Genomic DNA, 25,148 nt, shown 5'->3' with positions numbered 1-25,148 from the left:
TTGCACAGTCAATGCCTATGCAGTGTCTACTGTGTGGGTGGTATATGCTTGCTCAGGCATATGACAAGGACGATTTGGGAAAGAAAACTCAAAGTGAGTGCTCAAAGTGACTAAGAGGTTTCGTTAGTAGTCAAATCACAAAACATCTTACTTCTACTGATGATTTTGACTTAGATGGAAAAGGGTTTTTTTTAAACAGTATTTTCAGTGCCAAGGTTTTTCATTTGTATTTTCTTTTATGTTTATTTGTGTAGAAGCATGTTCTAATATTATGTATGTTACAACCTGATGCTTCTGATATTATTTTAAATTAAATCTAGGGATAATTTATGTACAATTAACTGCATCCGTTTAAAAGGTACATTATGATGAGGTTTGACAGTTGTATATATCTGTGATCATCATCGCAAACAAGATACAAAACATTTCTATCATTCCCAAAATATTCCTCCATGTATATTGGTAGTCCATCCTTGTCTTCATTCCCATATCTTCAGGCAACCACTGATCTGCCGTTTGTCACCATAAATTAGTTAGCATTTTACATTAGTAGTACTCTTTTGTGTAGTGCGTAGTGTACTCTTTTGTGTCTGCCTTATTTCACTCAAGGGAATGATTCTGAGATTCATCAATGTTGTGTGTATTCCTTTTCATTGCTGAATAGTATCCCATTGTGTGGATAACTAATTTATCTATTTGCTGACTGGCATTTGGGTTGTTTCTAGCTTCTGGTTATTTGTGAATAAAGCTGCTATGAACATTCATGCACAAGTCTTTGTGTGGACATATGTTTTTATTTCTCCTGGGTAAATACTTAGGATTGGAATGGTGAGGTTATAAATGGGCACATGTTTGACTTTTGAAAAAACTGCCAGAAATTTTCTAGTGCAGTTATACTTTTTTACATTCCCATTTATAATGTGTGAGAGTTCCAACTGCTTCACATTCTTGCCAATATATATTATCAGTCTCTTTAACTTTAGCCATACTTATGTGTAAGGTGTGTAATCATTATCTCACTGTGATTTAAGTCTGTATTTCCTCTACGATTACTAATGTTGAACATCTTTTTGTGTATTTATTGGCAACTTGAATATATTATTGGTGAAGTGTCTGTTCAAGTCATTTGCCTGTTTTTTAATATTGATTTTTAAAATTATTGAACTGTAAAAGTTCTTCACATATTCTACATAGCAGTCTTTTGTTAAATACATGTATTATAAATACTTTCTCCTAATCTGTGGTTTCCCTTTTCATTTTCTTAATGTTCTTTTTCAAAGACCAAAAGTTTTAAATTTTGATAATGTCCAGTTTATCAAATTTTATTTCATGGTTTGTTATTTTGTATTATAAGAAATCTTTGTATATGCCAAAGTCACAGAGATTATCTCCCATGTTTTCTTCTAGAAGTACTACAGTCTCAGCTTTTTACATTTAAGTCAATAATCAAATTTAAGGTAATTTTTTGTATATGTTATTAAGTAGTGGTTAAAGTTTTTTTTTCGTCTTACATACGGATATCTAGCTTTTCCACCATCTGTTGTATAAAAGGCTTTTCTTTTCCTTTTAAATTGCCTTAACATTTTTGGTGATAATCAATAGACCACAAATGTGTGAGTTTATTTCCAGACTCTCTATTCTGCTCTATTGAAGTATGTGCCTATCCTTTAGCCAATGCCAGACTGCTTTGATCACTGCAGCTTCAGAGTAAAGCTTGAAATTAGGTAATATGAGTCTCCCAGTCTTATTCATTTATTAACTGTTGCTTTGGCTATTCTAGGTTTGCACTCCCATAAATAGTTCAGCTTCTTAATTTTCACAGAAAAGGCTACTAGATTTTAATTAAGACTGTGTTGAATCTGTAGACCAATTTGAGTTGACCTCTTGAGTCTTTCCATCCAAGAACAAGGTATTTATCTCTATCTATACAGGTATTCTTTAATTTATCTTAGTAATATATTTTGTAGTTTTCAGTGTATAAGCCTTGTGCATCTTTTGTTAAATTTATTCCTAAGTTTTTTCTTTTGCATTACTATAAATAGAATTGATGTAAAAATTTTATTTTCTAATTATGTGTTGCTAGTATATAAAAATATAATTGTTTTAAAACATTATTAGCATTTTAATACTATGACCTTGCTAATTTCAATTAATTCTAGGAGCTGTTTTATAGATTTCTAACAATCATGTCATCTGCAAATAAAGACAGTTTTACGTTTCTGTTTCTGATCTATATGCCTTTTTTTCCTCTTGCTTTATTGCAATTGCTAGAACCTGTAGTACAAAATTAAAAAGAAGTAAGAGCGGAAATTCTTGCTTTGTTCTTGATTTTAGAGGGGAAATATTTCATTATTAGTATGATGTTAGCTATAGGATTTTCATAGATGCTCTTTAACTGTTTGAGGAAGTTTATTTCTATTCCTAGAGTTTTAAAAATCATGAATGAGTGGTGAGTTCTGTCAAACGCTTTTTCTACATCTGCTGAAATGATCATGTTTTTTCTCCCTTATTATGTTAATGTGGTCAATTTCATTGATTTTTGAGTATTCAATCAACATGCATTCTTGAGAGAAACCTTATATGATCATGTTGTATTACAAGTGCTAGATTTGATTTGCTAATACTTTGTGAAAATTTTTTTTGTCTTAAAGTTTATAAGGGTTACTGCTCCATCGTTCTTCTTATTTGTAATGTGTTTGCCTGGTTTTGGTGAACAGTGTATTCTACACTCATAAAATGAGGAGGGAAGTGTTCCCTCCTTGTGTGTTTTCTGAAGGGGGTTTGTGTGTAGAACTGGTATTACTTTATTAAATGTTTGCTTAAATTTGTCAGTGTAGCCAATCTGATGGGAAGATTTTTATCAACAAATTTAATTTCTTTAATAAGTATAAGGCTCTTCAGATTATCAGTTTAATCCCAAATGAGGTTTGAAAGCTGTGTCTTTCAATGAATTTGTCCATTTCATCTGTTACTGAATTTGATTAGCATAGTTAATATTTGCTTGTTATTCTTTTCATGAATGTAGTATCTATGTTAACGTCCCTTCTTTCATTCCTGATATTTGTGTTCTGTTTTTTCTTGATAAATATGGTTATTGGTTTATAAATATTGAAGAACTTTTCAAAGAACCAGCTTTTTTTTTTTTTTTTGGTCACACCATGGCTTGCAGGATCTCAGTTCCCCAACCACGGACTGAATCCGGCCCCCGGTTGTGAAAGCACTGAGTCCTAACCACAGGACCACCAGGGAACTCCCAAAGAACCAGCTTTTGATTTTGCTTGTTTTCTGTTTTGTTGATTTCTGCTCTTCCTTTTATTATTTTCTTCTTTCTCTCTTGTTTTTAGCTTCTTTAAGTGGATTTTAGATATTTCTTATTTTGTAATTAATATTTAAAGCTATTAATTTTTCTGTAAGCATTGCTTTAGCTGCCTATCACAAAATGTGATACTGCATACACTTTTATCTGTCCCTCTTCCTTCATTAACAATATGCCCTGGAGATCACTCCATAATAGTAATATAAAGATATCTCTCATTCTTTTTAGGAGTTTCATTATACTTCATTTTGTGGATGTCCCATAATTTAGACAACTAGTTCCTTATGGGTGGCTATTTGGGTTATTTCTAAAAGTCTTGCTATTACAATGTTGTAATGATGAGTCTTCTGTATATATATTTTTTCATACTGTTGCCTGCATATCTTTGGGATAGATTCTGAGAAGTGATATGGCGTCAAAAGGAAAATGCATATGTAACTTTGCTATTTACTGTCATATTTTCCATTATCGAATCGGTAACATTTTACATTCCCACCAGCAGTATATTGGCATGCCTCTCTCTCTACAGTTGTGCAAACAGAGTATGTTGTCAAACTTTTGGGTTTTGATGATCTTATTGGTGAGAAATGGCATTTCTGCATAGTTTTAATTTGTGTTTCTTCCACCATAAATGATGCTGTGCTTCTTTCTAAATGACTAAGAGACATGTATACTTCTTTTTCTGTAAACTAACTGTCCATATCTTTAGTCCAGCTTGCTATAGCGTTGTTGACCTTTATTTTTAACCCACCTTGAGCCAGCCACCTGCCAGGGAGCTGCGCAAATCACTCTTTTAAGCACTGAGGATGAAGACTGAACAACATAGATGAAAATCCCTGCCCTCCTGGGGCTTACAATCTTGTGAGGGAGTGGTGGGTTTGGCCCATGAATTTTGGCAGTTGTCTCAAATCTTCCTCCTTAGCTTAACTATTCCCATTCATATCCAGCATTCATAATGCTTGTATCCATGTGCCATTATAATCCTGATTTTATGGACTTGCCTTTTGATGTGCTCTTTCAGACAGTTGTCTATCAGTATTTCTACAGAAACATGGCTTGGACTACCTTCTCCAAGTCCCTCAATTTGGGTTAATTTGGGTAGTGTATTTATCCTGGTGTATTTCTTAGGATCCAACCCTTGGTTCCTACTCACTGCAGGAAGAACTACTCGCATGAAAATAATTGGGCAATTGGAGCAGCTTAAAAGTTGGGTGGCCTTGGCCAAATTGCTTCATCACTGTGTATCTATATTTCTTCATCTCTAAAATGAGGATGATAACACCTGTCCATGTGGAGAGACTAAAATGAATAACATGTGCAAATTACCAAAAATCTGTTTCTAACGTTCAAAAATTATTATTTATCAATGTTTTGTAAAAGAAAATGGTAGCTAAGAGAAGTAGTGCATTCAAAATTTCTCCAGAAAAACACTGTGCACTGAATTTTACTGTAAAATGTTTCTCTTTGCTGAACAGATATATCCATTGTAGATGCATTAGAAGTGTATCATTTCCTTGTGAAAACTTTTAGGAGTGTTGTGTCTTCCACAGTTAGAGCCCGCCAATATCCAGCCTCAATTCTAATCACACACCCCGTTTTTCTCACATAATGGCAATATAATACATAATGTGTAGTTCTTTGAAAATCTCGTGGCTTCATGCCTTCTTCTAAATATCATTCTTTGTGCAATTTTCTTTTTCCTTCTACCTTCCTGGAAAACTGATCTTCTAAGATCCAGCTCAAATATTATCTATTGTAGAGTCTTTCCTAATCTCTTACTACTGCACTCTTAGAATGAAACATCTCTTCTTTTTATCTTCTGGACATTATGTATACTGCTATCATCATACCAACAACTTTATGTTATTATTGTTTACATAGCTAATTTCTCGCCTGGACCTTAGGCTCATGGAGGGAAGAAGCTATTGTTTATTCTGATGTCTCTATGCCTAGTGAGTATTTGCCAGGAGTTGATACCCTAAAAATGCTTATTCTCACTTAGAGCTCGCCTTATAAAATTTGAACTTAATAGACAGCTGTCTATACTATGTTATCTCAACAACATTTAGGAAGCTCCTTTTTTTGCTCTATACCAGCATCCAACCAACACATCACTTCTAAACTTCTTCTACCTCATCACTGGTGCCTGAAAAATCTGTACCAGATAGTAAAACACTTTTTCACAATTGGAGATAGATTAAATGCATATAAGCCTGGGAGAAGAAATACTTTGACTTGAATATAAAGACAGGAGGGTGGTAAGGGGCACTCTGGACTGAAAGTAGGGGTATGCCAAACAGGTAGGAAGATCAATTCAAAAGTTCATACTGAGACAAATTTTTTATGAGACTTTTGCTTGCCTGTCATAATTTATGTATTTATTGGCAACTGCAACCCTAAAATAGCCCAAAGGATGTGAAAAAATGTGATTTTAGGTAGGAGTCAGAAATACTAATGCATATTCCTCTCTTTACTTCATATGCCTTTTCAGAATGCATAAGGGCAGTAATGGAAGATCTTGTTACATCAAACAACACATTAATGCAGCAGATGGTCAAGGACAATTACAGTTGGGGTAATGCTCACCTTTTAATGATAATTCTAATAGAAGAATGCTTGATGCTTGTATAGTTTTTATGTATAGTTTTACTTTTTAACCCCAAGGTAGGTGTATTAGTCAGGGTTCCTGAGAGAAACAGAACAGGATGTACATGTGTGTTGGGCATACATCCTGTAGAGAGAGATTCAGAGAGAGATAAATAGAGATAGAGATAGAGATAGCTAGCTAGCTAGCTAGCTAGCTAGAGAGAGAGAGAGAGAGAGAGAGAGAGAGAGAGAGGTTGTGTTACTTTAAGGAATTGGCTCACACGATTGCAGAGGCTTGGCAAGTCCAAAATATGCAGGGTGGGCCAGCAGGCTAGAGACCCAGGGAAGAGTTGCAGTTTGAGTCTGAAGGCAGACTGCTGGCAGAATTCCCTTTCCCAGAAGGTTAGTCTTTTTCTATTAAAACCTTCAACTGATTGGATAAGGCCCATCTACATTATGGAGGGTAATTTACTTTCCTCAAAGTCTACTGATAGAAAGTACCTTCACAGAAAAATCTCAAATAATGTTTGACCAGGTACCTGGGTACTGTGTCCTAGCCAAGTTGTCACATAAAATTAACCGTCACAGTAGAAAAATGGGGGAGAAAGACGGATGAACTATTCTTCTCAATTCTGGTTTCAAAATTCTTGAGAAAGTACTCTGATTTGTCCTGCTGGGTGAGATGCCTACCACTGGACCAGATAATTTTAATCAGGGTGTGGCATCTGGAAGAAGGACTATCATCAGCCCAACTCATGTGAGGTGCCCATGATGGACGAATCCATTATGACTACGGAATGGGTGGAGGCTGCGTTACCTTGTACAGAATAGTTTTACGTATAAAATGAGGTGTCACATAAATGGGGAATCATTGATTAACAGCTTATAAATGTAATTTTCAAATGTTCACATGTTTTTTTCCATATAGTGATGGAACAGCTTCTAATTTCTCTTTTTCAAGGATTTTTGTGTAATTTTAGTTATGGTTCATTGATTTTCTATCATGTTGTATATAAGCTCTTGTGGAGAAATAATGGTTTCCACTCCATTTAAATATCTAAAATTGATTTCACCTACTTTCCTCTGAATATTTTCTAGCTTCAACAATTAATTCATCTATGGACAGAAAGCAGAGCACTGTAACACCTCCTGCAGAAGGTAGTATGCTGTTTTTGGTTTTTGTTTGTTTGTTTATTTGTTTGTTTTTGAGGCCAGCACTGAAGCATGGAATGTTGAGCTTCCTTAGAAACATAGTCGATGGTCTGGACCAAGTCCAGCCTTGTGCCCAGTTGAAGAATATGGTGATCTGAATGCTGTGGGATGAGGAACCTGAACGACCTCACCCATCTTCCCCTAAAATAGCTCAATTCCACTGGAAGACTGTGGAGCTTTCTCTATCAGGCACTGTGCTGGGCTTTGTGGGGAACATAAAGATGAGCAAGACTATCAGAGAGCCCCCAGGGAGCTCAGTTTTGTGGGGGAACCCTGACAGAAGCACAGTTATCACACAGGCAGAGGAGGGAAGCACTCACATCGAGTGTACCAGGAGTGTACAGAGGGGGTGATTAAGCACCAAGGCTTAGAGAAGGCCTCACAGATGAGGTAGCATGTGAATCAGGTCTTAAAGGTAGAGTACTTTAATAGAAAAAGAGTATTGTGTAGGGCACCTTAGAGAGTGAAAACGATGTGAGAAATGACATAGAAATGGAACTGTGCTTGGTGTTTTTTTCTGCAGTTTGGGGGAATGTAGTGGGTGATAAGATTGCAAAGTGAGTCAATGTGAAAAAGAGGGCTTTCAAAGCCAATACGAAGACATTTGAACTTATTCTTCAGGCAGTGAGAGATCTCTGGAGGGTTTTAGAGTTGAGGGAATCACATCTGTGTTACAGAATGATGTACTGGCTGCAGTGTAAGGTATGAACTGAAAGGAGAAGGGTTTTGAGACAGAGACAGAAGTTAGGAGGCCTTTGCAGCAATCCAGGTACATGGCAACAAGGACTTAATCTAGGTTATGGTTGTGAGAAAAGAAAGGAAATGCCCTAAAGCCAATAAGAATTTGTCAGTGTGCATAAGGCTGGATGAGACTGGAAGATATTTGTAGGCAAAGGATGCAGAAAAGATGGGATGTGACTGCTGGTTTGGGAGCAGAGATGAGAATCTACTATCTTCTCAGTGAAGCAAGAAGTGAAATCACCCTAGCTGATCACAGGAGCATATGGAGAATATATCTGTCAGACAGGTGCCAAACCCACTGAGTGTTGTAGAGGTATCGGCCATTGTGTCACTTATCACAACAGGTATGAAAAAGGAAAGAAGAGGATGAAGAAAGGGTGAAAAAATAACAATAACATAAGAACTATCATTATAGGTGTAGGGTGATTGACTGAAGTTTATAGAATGGAGGAAGGTGAAAGAACAGAGAATATCTGCAGTGCTTGGAATCCTCACCATTAGAGTTACTTCTTCGGATACTGTGCCCCTGTTCAAATACATGTTTATTTGATTAGCAAGAACTTTCTTTTACAAAAATGAGTCAGATATTGAGGTTAAATATTAAAGCCTTATACTGCTTATAAGCTAAACTTCCAAATCCCAAGAACAACAGGACATTCACAACTTGCTATCTCGCCAGTCTCTTATTTTTCTGGTTTTATCTTAATCCTGATTCCCTTATGCACATATATGCTTCCCACACCCAACCTCTAGCAGTTCTCTAACAAGCCATGTTCTTGCTTCTCTCCAAGCCTTTGCCAAATTGGAGTTTCTTGCTATGAGGGGATGCCACTTGGAGTGATGGAAAGAGCATGGATTTACCTGCCCTCTTAGATCTGCATTAAAATCCTCCCTCTTCATCTAGTAATATGATCTTTATTTGGCCATGAAATGCAAAGGCTTGAGTACATCACAGAGGGGGCAGATGACACCAAAAGAGGATAGGAGAAATATTAAATGCAAAGTTTAGAAAAAATAAGCTTCATCCATGTAAAAATTTTGCCATACCACAGCTGGTTCTGTTTATGTTAAACTGATGAAATCAATGACCCTCTCCTTCGTTACAGGTGACTTGTGACAGATACACCTAATCACCTGTCAGCAAACCCCTTTCTGTCAGGTACACATGTCAGCTTATGGGAAAGCGTGAGCTTCTACATTAGGAGATGCTCGCCGGTCTTAATTTGTACTTTAAAATATGGAAAAATAGGTCAATGCTATATTTAATCCTGATAATGTTATTGAATGTATGGAAACAAAATCTGTGAGCAAGGTTCACAGCAAACTGTCAGGGAGTATATATGTGAATGAATAGGAAGGAAGGGGAACTCATTGAAAGGCCATATTTGATACTATTACATGCTTGCAATAAAATCCTTTTTATAGAAAATTTACAGAGGAAACTAATCCTTGTTTTTGCATTGATTTGTATTTATATACTATAGTACTTTTTTTCTAGAAGAATACTTCTAAGCATCTCTTACCACTTGGCATCATCATTTTTCATTTTTGTGAGGTGGTTGAACTAAAGAAATTACAGATTATTTAAAAATCTGTTTGTTTATTTATTAGTTAATTTTTATTGGAGTATAGTTGCTTTACAATGTTGTGTTAGCTTCTACTGTACATCAAAATGAATCAGCCATACATATACATATATCCCCTCCCTTTTGGATTTCCCTCCCATTTAGGACACCACAGTGCATTAAGTAGAGTTCCCTGTGCTTTACAATATGTTCCCATCAGCTGTCTATTTTATACATGGTATCGATAGTATATATGTGTCAATCCCAATCTCCCAATTCCTCCCACCCCACCCCTTTCCCCCTTGGTATCCATACATTTGTTCTCTACGTCTGTATCTCTATTTCTGCTTTGCAAATAAGGTCATCTATACCATTTTTCTAGATTCCACATATATGCATTAATATATGATATTTATTTTTCTCTTTTTGACTTACTTCACTCTGTATGACACTCTCTAGGTCCACCCACATCTCCACAAATGACCCAATTTCGTTCCTTTTTATGGCTGAGTAATATCAATTGTATATATGTACCACATCTCCTTTATCCATTCCTCTGTTTATGGACATTTAGGCTGCTTCCATGTCCTGGCTATTGTCAATAGTGCTGCTATGAACATTGGGGTGCATGTGTCTTTTTGAATTATGGTTTTCTCTGGCTATATGCTCAGTAGCGGGATTGCTGGGTCATATGGTAACTCTATTTTTAGTTTGTTTGTTTGTTTGTTTTTTTGCGGTACGCGGGCATCTCACTACTGTGGCCTCTCCCGTTGCGGAGCATAGGCTCCGGACGCGCAGGCTCAGTGGCCATGGCTCACGGGCCCAGCCGCTCTGCAGCACGTGGGATCCTCCCAGACTGGGGCACGAACCCGTGTCCCCTGCATCGGCAGGCGGACTCTCAACCACTGCGCCACCAGGGGAGCCCTATTTTTAGTTTTTTAAGGAAGCTCCATATTATTTTCCATAGTGGCTGTATCAATTTTCATTCCCACCAACAGTGCAAGAGGGTTCTCTTGTCTCCACACCCTCTCCACCATTTACTGTTTGTAGATTTTTTGATGATGGACATTCTGACCGGTGTGAAGTGATACCTCATTGTAGTTTTGATTTGCATTTCTCTAATAATTAGTGATGTTGAGTACCTTTTCATGTGTTTGTCGGCCATCTGTACGTCTTCTTTGAAGAAATATCTGTTCAGGTCTTCCGCCCATTTTTGGATTGGGTTGTTTGTTTTTTTGATGTTGAGCTGCATGAGCTTCTTGTATGTTTGGAGATTAATCCTTTGTCAGTTGCTTCATTTGCAAATATTTTCTCCCATTCTGAGGGTCGTTTATTTGTCTTGTTTATGGTTTCCTTTGTGGTGCAAAAGCTTTTAAGTTTAATTAGATCCCACTGGTTTATTTTTGTTTTTATTTCCACTACCCTAGAAGGTGGATCAAAAAAGATCTTGCTGTGGTTTATGTCAAAGAGTGTTCTTCGTATGTTTTCCTCTAAGAGTTTGATAGTGTCTGGCCTTACATTTAGGTCTTTAATCCACTTTGAGTTTATTTTTGTGTATGGTGTTAGGGAGTGTTGTAATTTCATTCTTGTACATGTAGCTGTCCAGTTTTCCTAACACAGCATTGTAAAGCAACTACACTCCAATAAAAATTAATTAATAAAAAAAGAGTGAGATCGATGTAGATATACTGATATGGTGATAGGTCTATTATATATCAACAAAAAAGAAAAAGACTTAGGACAATATACACAGTATGATATGCAATATACATCTCAATTTATATATATATATATAAATTAAAATATGCATGTTTGTATGTAAATACATACTTAAGTTTGCATATTTACATCTGAAAGACAGAGCAAGTGCTTCTCGTTGTTTTGTAGACTTAGGAAGTACATCTGAGGTGTTAGGAAGAATAAAGGAAATTTTTATTCTTTACATAAATAAATAAAATCTGTTGATTTAACTGATTTTGTGATTCACTGAATAAAAATTAAACAAAATAATTTCCACCTTGTTCAGCCTGATTGCCATCTTAGCTATCTTTAATGAAAGTACCATATCTTTCCACATTTATGTTTGTCTGAATTGCCACCCTTAAGGATAGGTGTTTAGTTCTGATGTTACTGATTTTTCACTTTCATCAAAACTTAGGAGGAGAAAACCACATCACTAATTATTCCATTTTTTTCCCCCTGAGGAGCATGAGTTGTATGATAAATCTAATAGTCTCTGAAGCCAAAAGATTAAATTTAGAAAACTGCCTTTGTCTTTTAACTTAGATTCTGCATTCTCGTCTGTTTGTCTTATAGACCAAATCTCCTGAATTAATTTCATAACACTTTAAACAATTTTGTCACATATATAATTCATGTTGTTTTCCTAATGATGCATAATACTGGAGGAAGTTGGTTAATCTTTGGATGGGTTTAATACTTTATGTATACTTCATGAATGTTAATTTCTTACATAAGTCTAATATTTCTGGAATAAGACCTCGCTAAGTAATGTTCAAGTACAATTTCATGTAATATGCTGTGAATAAATTTTAACACTGAAATTCTTTATCAAGCTTTTCTCTTATTATTCTCTGTATTTGTGCATGTGTGTCTGTGTGTGTGTGTGTACAGTTAACACTTCACTATCAGTACTAGTGGGTACAAAGGCTGTGCTCTTTTGCCCTCTTGAGCTGTGTACAAGTATACTGTTAACAACATGGGAAATAGTCCTCAGAGACAAGTTGCCCTGCTTCAGAGCCTTCAGGGGTGATACAAATGAGACCAAGGGAGCAAACTGTACCGACAAGAGAATAACCTGGGCCTCCAGACTTGACGAGAATCCTGCTCTTCAGATTGATCCAGTGGCCATCACTCATGATGGGTATTACAGGTGTCAAATGGTAACACCTAATGGGAATTTCCATCGTGGATATCACCTCCAAGTGTTAGGTAAGGAACGTCATATATTGTGGTGTTTCAGATAACCAGATTTTGGGCTGAAACAAATCTCCGAATTCCATGTCCCATGTGTTAAGACTGAAGCATTTCCCCTACATTTCTGCAGTGCCCCCTGAGGTGACCCTGGTTCAAACTGAGAATGGAACTGCAGTGTGCAAGGCAGTTGCAGGGAAGCCAGCTGCACAGATCTCCTGGACCCCAGAGGGAGATTGTGTCACTGAGCAAAAACGTCATTGGGGCAACGACACAGTGACCGTCCAGAGTACATGCTACTGGGAGGGCCACCATGTACCTAATGTGTCCTGCTCTGTCTCCCACTTGACTGGCAACAAGAGTCTGTCCATAGAGCTGGATCAAGGTTAGTAATTGTTCTAGTTTTGTTTTTGATTTTTCCATTCTTTCAGAAGAGTTACCTTAAGAAGAAAAAAGGAGTGTGCAGAGAAATTTCATTCAAGGATATCCTTTCCACCCTCCACTTTATCTCCCTTTCCTCCTCAAAGTAAAAAGATTGCCTGGAAGAATAATACAAAAATTTATTGTAAAAAGCCATATTATCAAATGCAGTTTATTCTACTTCTTTTTTTTTTTTTTCGGCCATGCTGCACAGCTTCCAGGATCTCAGTTCTGGGACCAGGGATTCGAACTGGGCCATGGTAGTGAAAGCCCGAATCCTAACCACTAGGCCACTAGTGAACTTCCCAATTTATTCTTCTTTTAATGTTCTCTTCTGTACTACTAAATTGGCTTGTGTAGTGTACTTTTACATAAATATTTATGGTTTTAATAGAAGGATAATGGGTAATTTTAAACAAATAAATATTATTTTATTAGAAGAATAACGTTGCTCATAAATTATCTTCATGAATTTTCAGTCTGGTAGAATTTTCTCCTCCAGGGTCTTCCAGTGAAATTTCTTTAATGTCTTATAATAGTATCTATGATTCAGTTCATTACAGTTTAGTTTCTCTACTCTCTGCTCCCATCTACTCTTATTTCTTGTTATAAAAAATATTATTCTAATCAACATAACTCATATAGTTTAAAGTCTATGTTGTTCTATAGGGCTACCATGAAAAACGTTAGCCATCTCTCTGCCTCTCCAACCCCACCTCTCCATTCTTACACAACTCTCTAGAGACAAGTACTTTCAGATCTTCAAGTGTTTCTTCTAGTAATTGACTCAGTTTTTATAAACAACATGGTTGTGCTGCTATTTCTTAATATAGCAAATTTAAACCTAGTGTACCCACTTCCTCTTATGGTAGATGAGGATTTAACTTTACCTTCTCTTCCCTCACCATTCATATGTAGTAAAATAGCAATTTTTGGTTAAATTCAATAGCCAGTGTTTACATTATTTTGAACATGTATGTTTTGTTAAGCTCTGAATCAAGAAATAAACTCATACTTTCATTTTTTAATAACTTTTTGTTTTCCTGGCCTTAATTGCTTTCCTTTTTCATTTCCTTAATAATGCATGTACCTATTATTAATTATCACTAACACTAAAAACAAAACAAAACAAAACCCTAGAAAACACCTCTTAATACTGCTTTCCACATGGTCAGATTTGTTAGGTAATGTCAGTTCCATTTTTTTTCCTTGAAGACATTCTTTCTTGAGTTTTTACACACTCTTGTTCTAATCTGGCCTGGTTGGTCACGAGACATGCTGCACAGCTATTGTCCTGGATGTTCTCTTTCCCTCAGTCCTCTGGTTGATGCCACGTCTGTGTAATCTGAGTTCCTTCTGCCTTCCTGACATTTGTTTGTTTTAATCTACCTTCCACATACAAGGCTTTCCATAACTCCTTGGCTATCCGTTCACTTAAAAGTGAACACTAAGGAGCTGATTGGAAGTTTTATTATCTGTGAGCGGGTTTGTTAGCTAGTAGGTTTCTATAGGGTGAAAACAGGTGATTGTTTTAAAATTGGGGATTCCTTATTTCCTTATGTACCTGAAGGTCTTTTCTCTGAGGCTATTCAGACTCTGCAGAAAATAACTCTCCAGTCTCTTGCCTGGGAGGGATAATCCTGACTATCAGTGTTCTGGGAGCAGGGAGGAGAGGGGAGTGTGTGTGTGTGTGTGTGTGTGTGTGTGTGTGTGTGTGTGTGTGTATGACTGTTGAGAACTCAACTTTCTTTTAATGACATTTCATCTTCACCCTCCATTATGTCTGGATCCTTGACACTCTGGAGTTTCTCCAGTTCATCTTCTTTGGGTCACACTTCCTGTTTTCTGCTGGTCGGGGAAGGTGTGATAACGTGGTTGCATGGGCTGGGAGGAGACTTGGCAGCCCATCTGTTCTTAATACAGACTTTCAAGGAAGCTTCCAACTTCAGCTCCACGCTTCACTCCCTACATTCCCCCCTCTCTATATTTGGTCTTTCCTACTCTAGAGTCTTCCTGGAGTTCACTAAGGTTTATACTTATTTCACTCTGAATTATTGGCCATTCTTCTGTTCATTTTTCACCCTAAAAACAAGCTGAAATCTTTCATCTGCTCTTGTCTTCATCCATGTTCTTTGTCTTTGCAAGTCTATACTTTAAAAAATTCTCTGCTGATATTTTAGTAAGTGTTAAGAAAGGAGAAGAGGAAAACACATGGGTTTAAACCACAATTTTCTAATATCTATTCTTAAAGTTTTATATACATATTAATAGTTTAGCAGTATTTACTGAGAAGAGTAATTGCCACTGGTTATGTATGAAGTCCGACCACCCAGTATTACAATATGATGTCATATTTATAGAATCTCAGAACTGGAGGGACTCTCTAGTCCACTCCCACCCAGTGCAGATATGTCTTCCTCGCAGGGTGGGCCTTCACCTGTGCTAGTGCACTTCCAATAAAAGAGAGCCCATTAGTTTGAAAGAGAGGGTTTCAAAACAATGTGGTCATTTTAAAATGCAAAACCAAACTTCTTTTTCAAATAAAAATCCAATGTTTAAAAACAAAGTATTGAAGGAAGGTGGAGGGACTGGATGCGGCCTCCACTTACCTCCCTCTGCTGCCCCAGCTGCATTCACGAAACACCAGGAGCACAGTCTCAAAACCTCTCAGAGCTGGCAATTCCTTGGTTGACTTGTCCTCCTATCAGATTGAACTTTGTATTGCTGCCAGCAGTCAGTGAATAGTTTAAAGTTGCTGCCATGCATTCATTTCAGTTTCAATGCCCTGGAAGAAAGGTGACTTCAGAATTAGGGTTATTTATCCAAATAGTTTCCTTACAACTCTATTTATTTCTGAATATTGGAGATGAGAAACACTCTATTACTATAACAGAGAGGTCTAAATTTCACATCTCTCTTACAGGAATTCACCACATGAATCCTTAAAGCAATAAAATACTGATACAAGATGATGTCTTGTTGAAAAGAGTCTGAAATGATAAAACAATTTAATTATAACAATTATTTGAACTATAAATGGATCAAAAGTTTTTCAAATAAAATCACAGAAATGAATTTCATGTATTGTGAGACATTCTTGAACCATGCTATATATATAGTTTTTAAACAGACTTTATTTTTTAGAGCAGTTTTATGACGACGGAGTATTGAGTGGAAAGTACAGAGCTCCCATATAACCCTTGACCCTACACATGCATGGTCTCCCTGTCTATCTAAATCCCCCGCTCTGCGGTTGTACCTTTGTTATAATGAATGACCCTACGTTAACACATCATTATCACTCAAAGTCCATAGTTTACATTAGGGTTCATTCTAGGTGCACATTCTATGAGTTTTGACAAATGTATAAATGCCATGTATTCACCGTTATAGTATCATATAGTGTAGTTTCACTGCCATAAAAGTCCTCTATGTTCCACCTATTTATCCCTCCTTCCACCTTAACTTCTAACAACCCCTGATCTTTTTACTCCATAGTTGTGTATTTTCCAGAATGTCATATGGTTGGAATCATACAGTATTTAGCCTTTTCAGATTGGTTCCTTTCACTTAGTAATATGCTTTTAATTTTCCTCCATGATTTCATGGCTTGATAGCTCATTTCTTTCTACTGCTGAATAATAGTAAATCATACATTTTTGTGTCTACATTTACAGATGCCAAAACATCAGCACCCTTAAGAGTTTTACGTATCGTTCCCCCTATTTTTATTATCTTGGTCATCGTTGGATCCATTTGGCTTTTGAAAATCAGTGGCTGCAGGTACTGACTGATGCTTTCTCTTCTCCTGCTTTATTGGATTAGAAAAGAGTCAAAAAATGGAATTGACTGGGTAAAAAGGGAACTCTGCTCAATATTCTGTAATAACCTAAATGGGAAAAGAATGTAAAAAAGAATCGATATATGTATATGTATAACTGAATCACTTTGCTGTACACCTTAAACTAACACAACATTGTAAATCAACTATAGTCCGATATAAAATAAAAATTTAAAAAAAGATGTTAACCTCAGTTCTCTCATAATCAATAAGTGTGTCCTGAAAATAACAGACTTGGACTACACTAATGACAAGGGGGATTTTTCTAGGTTACTTAGACATGCAAGCATAGTGAATTAGACATGCAAGCATAGCCCACTTAGGGCAGGATCTTGGGAGAGACAGTGCATGCTATTTTCTATTTGAGAAAAGAATTACAGTGATTCATTTCATACACCAAATATGAGGTGTCACATATATTCTATTACATCAAACTTCCTTGCATAATTTCACTTCCTTTTCCAAAATCCAGAATTATCTTATTTGGACGAATTAACTTACAAGCAGCATTCTTCACTCATTTCTGGTAGTTCATTTCTGATTTATTAAGGCTTCTATCAAAATGAACCACAATTGTCAATAGCATACTGTTTTGTTTTTCCATTTTCAATCTGAATAATAATGTTTTGACATTCACTCCAGCTAATTTTTATTTTTGCAGAAAATTGAAAAAAACAGAACATACTTCAGTTTTTGAGGAGGTAAGATAAGATTAAAAAGAATATTTATAAACTTTTAAGCTATGTAGTCTGAAAATCTAGTTACATAATTTGTAATTTGCATCATTATTAGTATTTTAGTTGAAAAGCAAAAATTCTAACTTTACAGTGCTCTCAGGTGTACTTATTCTGTTAATTATCCACCAAGTACTATTTATATACACTCCAAATCCATATTTTTATTTCAAGAACTGCATCCTACAAAAGACATAATGTTTGCCTCATTTGGGCTGTAATCTTTGGAGAAGTTGAATTGGTACTTCCTCTCCCATTAAACCAGCTCTAATTCTTGACTTCCTTTTTTCAATATCATCATCATTTCTCTCTTACCCAAGCTTAAAACCTATCCAGCTCTATAATCTCTTATAGCCAATAGCTTACTAAGTCTTTGACACTCTCCTCTGAAATACTTCTCATATCACTCCATTCTTCTCCACTCCTACTTTCAGACAACTGTTATCATGTCACACTGAGACTTAAATAATCAATAATTTTTTGATAAAATATTAGAAAAGGCTTGCTCTTATGTTCATGTAAGCCCAGAGACTACTATTGGTAGACACTAAAGCTGTGGGCCCTTGTTAGAAAAACATAGGTGGTTACTGATTTCTGGCTTTTTTGAATTGATTTTAACTTTGGGTTATTTCTTAGGATGAAATGCAGCCCTATGCCAGCTACACAGAGAAGAACAATCCACTTTACGATACTACAAACAGGGTGAAGATGTCTAAGGTGTTACAAAGTGAAGTTGATGGGATGAGTCTCCATACTGTATATGTTCCTGAAGTGTAGCACCAGGACAAATGAATCAAGATACAGTACAGATACTGTTTTGATTTTCTTGGAGTTCTGGAATGGAAGGCTTATTTTGAAATTAGCTTTTCAAAGATTCTTAGAAGACAGAGACATTCTAGAGGATTTGCATTCATATCCTTATACATTTGAAATTTTAGAATTTTAGCTGTTACTATGTAGTTCTTTGAAGAACTGATATTATTACAAAGAAAGCTCATGCTCATGATAAAATATTCAAATTGTTCAATACAGTAGATGATGAAAACTGAGTTACCTCAAGTAACTCCACAGAAGGAACAATTAACCAACAGTTTTTATGTAATCTTCTAGAAAATTTCTATGTGCATATGTCATATCTATATGTGCATAGTATATGTGTGCACTTATATGTCCATTTATATATACATACACATATCCTTGTCAAGACACAAATGGGGACATACCATAGTTTTGTTCTGTACTTACAGAAAGCTAATAATGTAATATATCCTGAAGATCTTTTATATCAACACAAGCAAAGCTACCTCATTCTTCCTAATGGTTACAAAAAATTCCATTGTATGTAATGGAATTTAATTTAATTAACCACAACTCTAGTGGTGGACATTTAGATTAAGCTTTGTTTGTTTTGCTATTATAAACAATACTACATAGAATGTTTCTTGTGACTATATCTCTTTGTATGTATTTGAATATATTTGTAAGATAATTTCCTTGAGTGAAATTGCCAGGTCAAAGGGTTTGTGCATTTCTTTTATTGACTAATATGTCAAACTGTGTCAATTTACATTCCCTCCAATGCTGTTTGAATGTGCCTTTTCTGTTATTTTAATATCTGTAAAATGCCAACCTACTGTTAGCTAATATAAGATTATAATAAGAATTTCACTATTTAATAAAACTGAATTTATATTTTTCTTTAATGCTTGTGTGTGTGTGTGAAAGAGAGAGAGAGAGAGAGAGAGAGAGGGAGAGGGAGAGAGGGATGGAGGGAGGGAGAGAGGGAGGACAGACACGTGAGGACATTAGCTTCTTCTGAACTTATATCTCTATAGAGGTATTGCTATCTAATGCCTAATAGTTTTGCAGATGTGATAAATTGGAAATGTGTATTTTTATGGTGTGCACTTTACTGTGATGCATTTATCAAATAACAAATTTTTATAACCAGCTAAATATGCATTATGGAGGACTTGGGATATTTATAAAATATGATCTATGTGCTAAGGGAATAGCCATGGGATGACATGACCCTTTTCTACATTTTTCTATGGAATAAAATATTGGGAATGTGTATACTAATCATTTTTAATATAATTAAATATATGTTTTAATTATGAAAAATATGTCTATTTACTCCATAGCAGGAAAAAATGATACTGAAAATTAAAAATTTTCAACATGGCAGAAATTAAAACAAAATCCATTTCATTCTCTAATTGTGCCATTTGAAATGTTTAAGACAGCTATTTTGTTTTGTTAATATGTTTGTCTCCCTGAAGACATTTTGGTTCCTCTAGGCTTTATCCTTAAAAGGATTTTTAGTCTATTTTGGATGTAAAACTAATGATAACACCTGACATGATATTTTGTGTATATATGTACCACATCTTCTTTATCTGTTCCTCTGTTGATGGACATTTAGGCTGCTTCCATGTCCTGGCTATGGTAAATGGTGTTGCAATGAACATTGTGGTGCATGTATCTTTTGGAATTATGGTTTTCTGTGGGTATATGCCTAGGAGTGGGATTGCTGGGTCATATGGTAACTCTATTTTTAGTTTTTTAAGGAACCTCTGTACTGTTCTCCATAGAGGCTGTACCAATTTACATTCCTACCAACAGTGTAGGAGGATTCCCTTTTCTCCACACCCTCTCCAGCATTTATTGTTTGTAGATTTTTTGATGATGGACATTCTGACCAGTGTGAAGGTGAATTTAAACTTTTAATAAGAGAATTTAAACCATTCATATTTGTTGTGATTACTTACATATTTGGCCATATTTCTATAATCTTATTTTACATGTCTCATTTACTATGTTTCCTCCCCCAGCTCTGTTTTATTTTTTCTTTTACTCTGCTTTGCTGGATCGATTATTTACAATAGCCAAGACATAGAAACAATCTAAGTGTCCATTGGTGGATGCATGGATAAAGAAAATGTGGTAAATACCCACAATGTACTATAATTCAGCCATAAAAAAGAATGAAATCTTGCTATTTGTGACAACATGGGTGGACTTTGAGGGCATTATGCTGAGTGGAATAAGTCAGACAAAGAAAGATAAATACCATATGAACTCACTTATGTAGAATCTAAAACAAAACAAAACAAAAATAACCCAAACCAAGTTCACAGATATAGAAGATAGATTGGTTGTTGCCAGAGGTGGGGGGTAGGGGGTGGGTGAAATGGGTGAAGGAAGTCAAAAGGTATAAACTTCCAGTTATAAAATAAATAAGTCATGGGGATATAATGTACAGCATGGTGACTACAGTTAATGATACCCTGTGCTGCACATTTGAAAGATGCCAATAGAGTAAATCTTAAAAGTTCTCATCATAAGGAAAAAAATTGTAACTATGTGTGGTGACATGTGTTACCTGGACTTATTGTGATAATCATTTTATAATATATTCAAGTAACAAATCATTATGTTGTACACCTGAAACTAATATAATGTTATATGAGTTAATTATGCCTCAATAAAAAATGAAAAGGCAACCTACAAAATGGAACAAAATATTTGCAAACCATATATCTATAGGAGGTCAATATTCAAAATATAAAAGGAACTCATAAAACCCAATAGCAAAAACAAAACAAAACAAAACAAAACAAAATACTCTAATTTAAAACTGGACAAAGGACATGAGTAGACATTTTTCCAAAGAAGACATATAAATGGCCAACAAGTACACCAAAAGGTGCTCAACATCACTAGTCATCAAGGAGATGACAATCAAAGTCATGATGAGCTATAACCTTGTACCTTTTAGGATGGCTATCATCAACAAGAAAAGAGGTAACAAATGCTGGCAAGGATGTGAAGAAAAGGGAACCCTTGTGCACTGTTGGTGGGAATGTAAACTGATAAACCACTATGTAAAACAGTATGGAGATTCCTCAAGAAATTAAAACTAGAACTACCAACATGATTCACTAATCCTACTTCTAAGTATATATCCAAAGGAAATGAAACTATTATTTTGAAGAGATATCTGTACTTTCATTTTCACTGAAGCATTATTCATAATAGCCAAGGTATGGAAATAACCTAAGAGTGTGTTGGCAGATGAATGAATCAAGAAAATGTGGTATATACATGTAATGGATTATTATTCAGCCTTTAAAAAGAAAGGAAATCCTATCATCTGTGACAATATGGATGAAGCTGGAAGGCATTATGCTAAGTGAAATAGGCCAGAGAGAGAAAGACGAATGTTGCATGGTATCACTTATATGTGGAATCTAAGGGAAAAAAAGTCAAAATCATAGAAACAGAGTAGAATGGTGATTATCAGGGGTTGGGATGTTGGGGAAATGGGGAGATGCTGGTCAAAGGGTACACACCTTCAATTATAAGATGAATAAGTTCTGGGAATCTAATGTACAGCGTGGTGACTATAGTTAATGATACTGTATTGTATACTCGAAACTTGCTAATTTCAAGTATACAAAGAAAGGTACTATGTGAGGTGATGGGTTTACTTTTAAAAAACTTCCTATGACTGATGTTAGAAATGACAACCACCAACTCCCAAATACTATATTAAATCTCTGTCAGAGATACTAAAGAACAATTTTGAAAGGGTGTGAATTCCCCTAAAACTTAGGTGTAGTGATGAACTACAGAATATCCTAATTAATTAGAGGTATCCCTTATGGATGGATCATGTATATAATAACACTTCAAATTATTTTATTCCATCCATGTGTTGCAGCTTCTGAAATTAGGCCAGTAAGGTCTGTGAGTTTGCAACCAACTTCCTTTCTATTATCCTAAATTTACTAACATCAAGATTCGAGATATAGACCCCAGTTTCAATTATTTTTTCAGTGTACTTCCCACTTTTACTAAACACACCAGATACACACCAGATACATATTTTTAAAATGGGCTTTACAATGTATAGTTTTATCACCTCGTTTACAATTAAATATATTGTGAACATTTTATCTTTTACCACCATTAAAATAATTGCATAGTATGGAGAAATCATAATGTATTAAGCACTCTTAATACATTGGGGGACTTTACATAGAATTTTTTTTTTCAAGGAGACTTATTCTCTTTTCAAATCCTTGAGAAAACCGGTGCCCTTGTCTTATACAGTTTCCTATAGATGATAGAAACTCGTCCTTCAACTTAGCTTTTTAACTTGCTTCTCTATACCCATCCGATCAACCAAGTGATACATTTTATTTTCTCAACTCTTTCTCATTTGTTCCCACTTTACTATCTAGTCTCCTAGGGACACACGCACACTTCCGTTTCTCCAGCATCCTGTCTCTCACCTCCGATATCTGCCCCTCTCTTCTCCTTTGCTCCCTTTACAGATACTTCCTTTCCTTTCCTTTTCAAGATATTATCTTAATTGATTTTGATCAACTCTATTCAGTGCTTTATACTCAGTTCCACACTGGGAGTAACCTTTAATAATCTGAAGATAGAATTCAATTGTTTAAAGGAAACTATTAATAAGCCCTTGCTAGAGTTACATGTATCAAGAAACATAGGACTTGGGCACAAGATATGGGTTACTTTTTTTTTTTAAGTAGTTCTTTGGAGAGGGCAGGGCAGAGGAAAGTAGTTGGTACTTTAAGGAATGTTAGGGACCATCTATTCACTATTTCACTGTGTTAGGGAAATCTATTCACTATTTCAAGGCAACTAACAAATCATCATCTCTCAGGTGGGACATTGGAGGGACAGCCTTTACAGGTCATGAAATTTGTATGACAAATGTTGCATGCAAACATGGGTTAATTATAACTTTGTATAGCAAGGCAGATGACAGGTAGCATAAGAGCACATGCAGACAGTGTTAATTCTGGAGTCCCAGAAGCTGTGAGGTGGTTATCCATCACAACCAGGAAGGAATGACTGAGGAAGGCAGCAAAGCTGGCCACTTACACATGGAACACTTCCTGGGCCACCAAGTGTGATGGGGCACAGGTCCACAGTTCTCTTTGTGCAAGTCATGCTCACAGTTCCGTCCATAGAAAGAGGGAGGGCAGGCAAAAGGGACCCCAGGATGCAGGTTTCCCCATACAGACAGGAGCTATTTAGCTCCTTACTGTCCTGGATTCCCATGGATGGTACAAACTGGGAAGGTTGATGATGAATTGCAGGCTCCTCCCAGGACTGAAGGCCATCATCTCCGAAGGCCAGGTCTCCCTGTGATGGATGGGCAAGTTCATGGTGGCCCAATCAAGCAACTAGTTCAAATGCTCTGGAAAAAGCCATGATCAAAATCACACTGGAGGGCTTCCCTGGTGGCGCAGTGGTTGAGAGTCCGCCTGCCGATGCAGGGGACACGGGTTCGTGCCCCGGTCCGGGAAGATCCCACATGCTGCGGAGTGGCTGGGCCCGTGAGCCATGGCCGCTGAGCCTGTGCGTCTGGAGCCTGTGCTCCGCAACGGGAGAGGCCACAAGTGAGAGGCCCGCGTACCGCAAAAAAAAAAAAAAAAAAAAAAAAAAAAAATCACACTGGAAGAGAAGCACTCCATCTTTCTTCAGTCCATGTCTCACAGGTCAGTCCTAATAAACGCTTTGACTATAACCTTCAGGGAGATTCTCCACCCTCAGCCACACCTGACTCTCAATTTTTTTCATTGAAATAATTAAATAATTATAGATTCACATGTAAGTGTAAGAAATAACACAAGAGATCCCTGTGCACCATTCTCAGTTTACCTCAATGATAACATTCTGCTAAATTATACTATATTGACAGTAACCAAGATATTGACAGTAATAAAATTCACCAATTAAAAGAATCCCAGCTTTCATCTTCAAATGTGTAGAGGAATTATCTATCTGGTGACAAGAAGCTGATCCTGATGCTTTTCACAAGAAGTTTTCATTAATCGCTCCTTTGGATAATCAAACTGAAACCTATGTTAAACATTTGTTAATAGAACAAACCCAAAGGGAAGGATTATCATCTGTTCAAGAAGATGTAAGGAGAATTTATAAGCAGAAACTTCTGCCTACCAGTCCAGCCCCTCAGTCTTCACTGTCTCCTTCCACACAGAAAACCCAGGTTAACATTGCATTGAATCTGTAGATTGATTCCCCTACCCCGCCACCCTCTATTTTGTGGTAGAAGACAGCATATCCTAAAATGCCTTAGCCAGAAATAAACAGAATAAAGAAGAAAAAAGAAATAAAGTGGAAATTATGAAGTAGAAGAGGGTAACATCATCAGCAGGGTGTGAAAGTGTAAGGGTGAATGTTTAGGCAGGTCGGGTGGAGGCAAGGAGGACCTGGCCTCTCCCACAACAGGTCTGAGCTTGTGCAGTGGGCAGTGGTGTCCTCTGTTAGTTTGTGGCAGGGATGACATTCCACTAGGGCCATGTTCAGAAACAGCAAGGGGGCAGCTGCGCTGGAGCCAGGTTGGAGGTGCCTCAGAAATGCCACACGCAGCATTATCATGGACCTGGTCCCCTCCTCACCTGTGGAAGACAGAAGTCCAGGGCTTGCGCATAGGATTTCTTGGATGGATCAAAGTAAAATTCCCCCAGGTGGGCTTTAATTCCTGAATGCAGACTGACCTCTAGCCCCAGCCTAAGCTTTCTACTTGGAAGGGGGTCATATGAGTGGAGAACTATTTGTATTATGGTGTTTTGGAGTGTTTTACTTTTAAATACTCTCTGCCTCAGTGTTTTTTGTATTAAAGTGCATACTTCTAGAGGAAGAGATCATGTTTGTCATCTCTCATAAACCACACAACAAATTACCAAATATACATAGACACACACAGACACATGCACACACTCACACACACACAA

General features: G+C 36.5%; 1 protein-coding gene and 1 pseudogene across 2 annotated transcripts in view; one reads left to right on the top strand and one right to left on the bottom strand.

Moving 5' to 3' along the window:
- The window catches only part of CD200R1 (CD200 receptor 1), a gene marked incomplete at both ends in the record, with an annotated part of 31,624 nt that extends 13,498 nt beyond the window's left edge, over positions 1–18,126 (top strand). Inside the window, 7 exons of the mRNA XM_082839471.1 lie at positions 5,808–5,891; positions 7,001–7,060; positions 12,055–12,372; positions 12,488–12,739; positions 16,452–16,557; positions 17,277–17,316; positions 17,986–18,126. Of these exons, the coding sequence (XP_082695597.1) occupies positions 5,808–5,891; positions 7,001–7,060; positions 12,055–12,372; positions 12,488–12,739; positions 16,452–16,557; positions 17,277–17,316; positions 17,986–18,126 (1,001 nt within the window). The remainder of the gene's footprint in view (positions 1–5,807; positions 5,892–7,000; positions 7,061–12,054; positions 12,373–12,487; positions 12,740–16,451; positions 16,558–17,276; positions 17,317–17,985) is intronic.
- Positions 18,127–23,117: 4,991 nt separating this feature from the next.
- On the bottom strand, positions 23,118–23,835 carry LOC309961748 (protein Cripto-like; annotated as a pseudogene). Its single transcript has one exon. The product of its transcript is annotated as a protein Cripto-like (transcript).
- Between the last annotated feature and the right edge of the window lie 1,313 nt (positions 23,836–25,148).

Source organism: Leucopleurus acutus, assembly GCF_964270905.1.
Source record: "Leucopleurus acutus genome assembly, chromosome: 5".
Lineage (NCBI taxonomy): Eukaryota > Metazoa > Chordata > Mammalia > Artiodactyla > Delphinidae > Leucopleurus > Leucopleurus acutus.
Note: the sequence above shows the minus strand (reverse complement) of the source record. Positions and strands in the feature narration are given on the sequence as shown.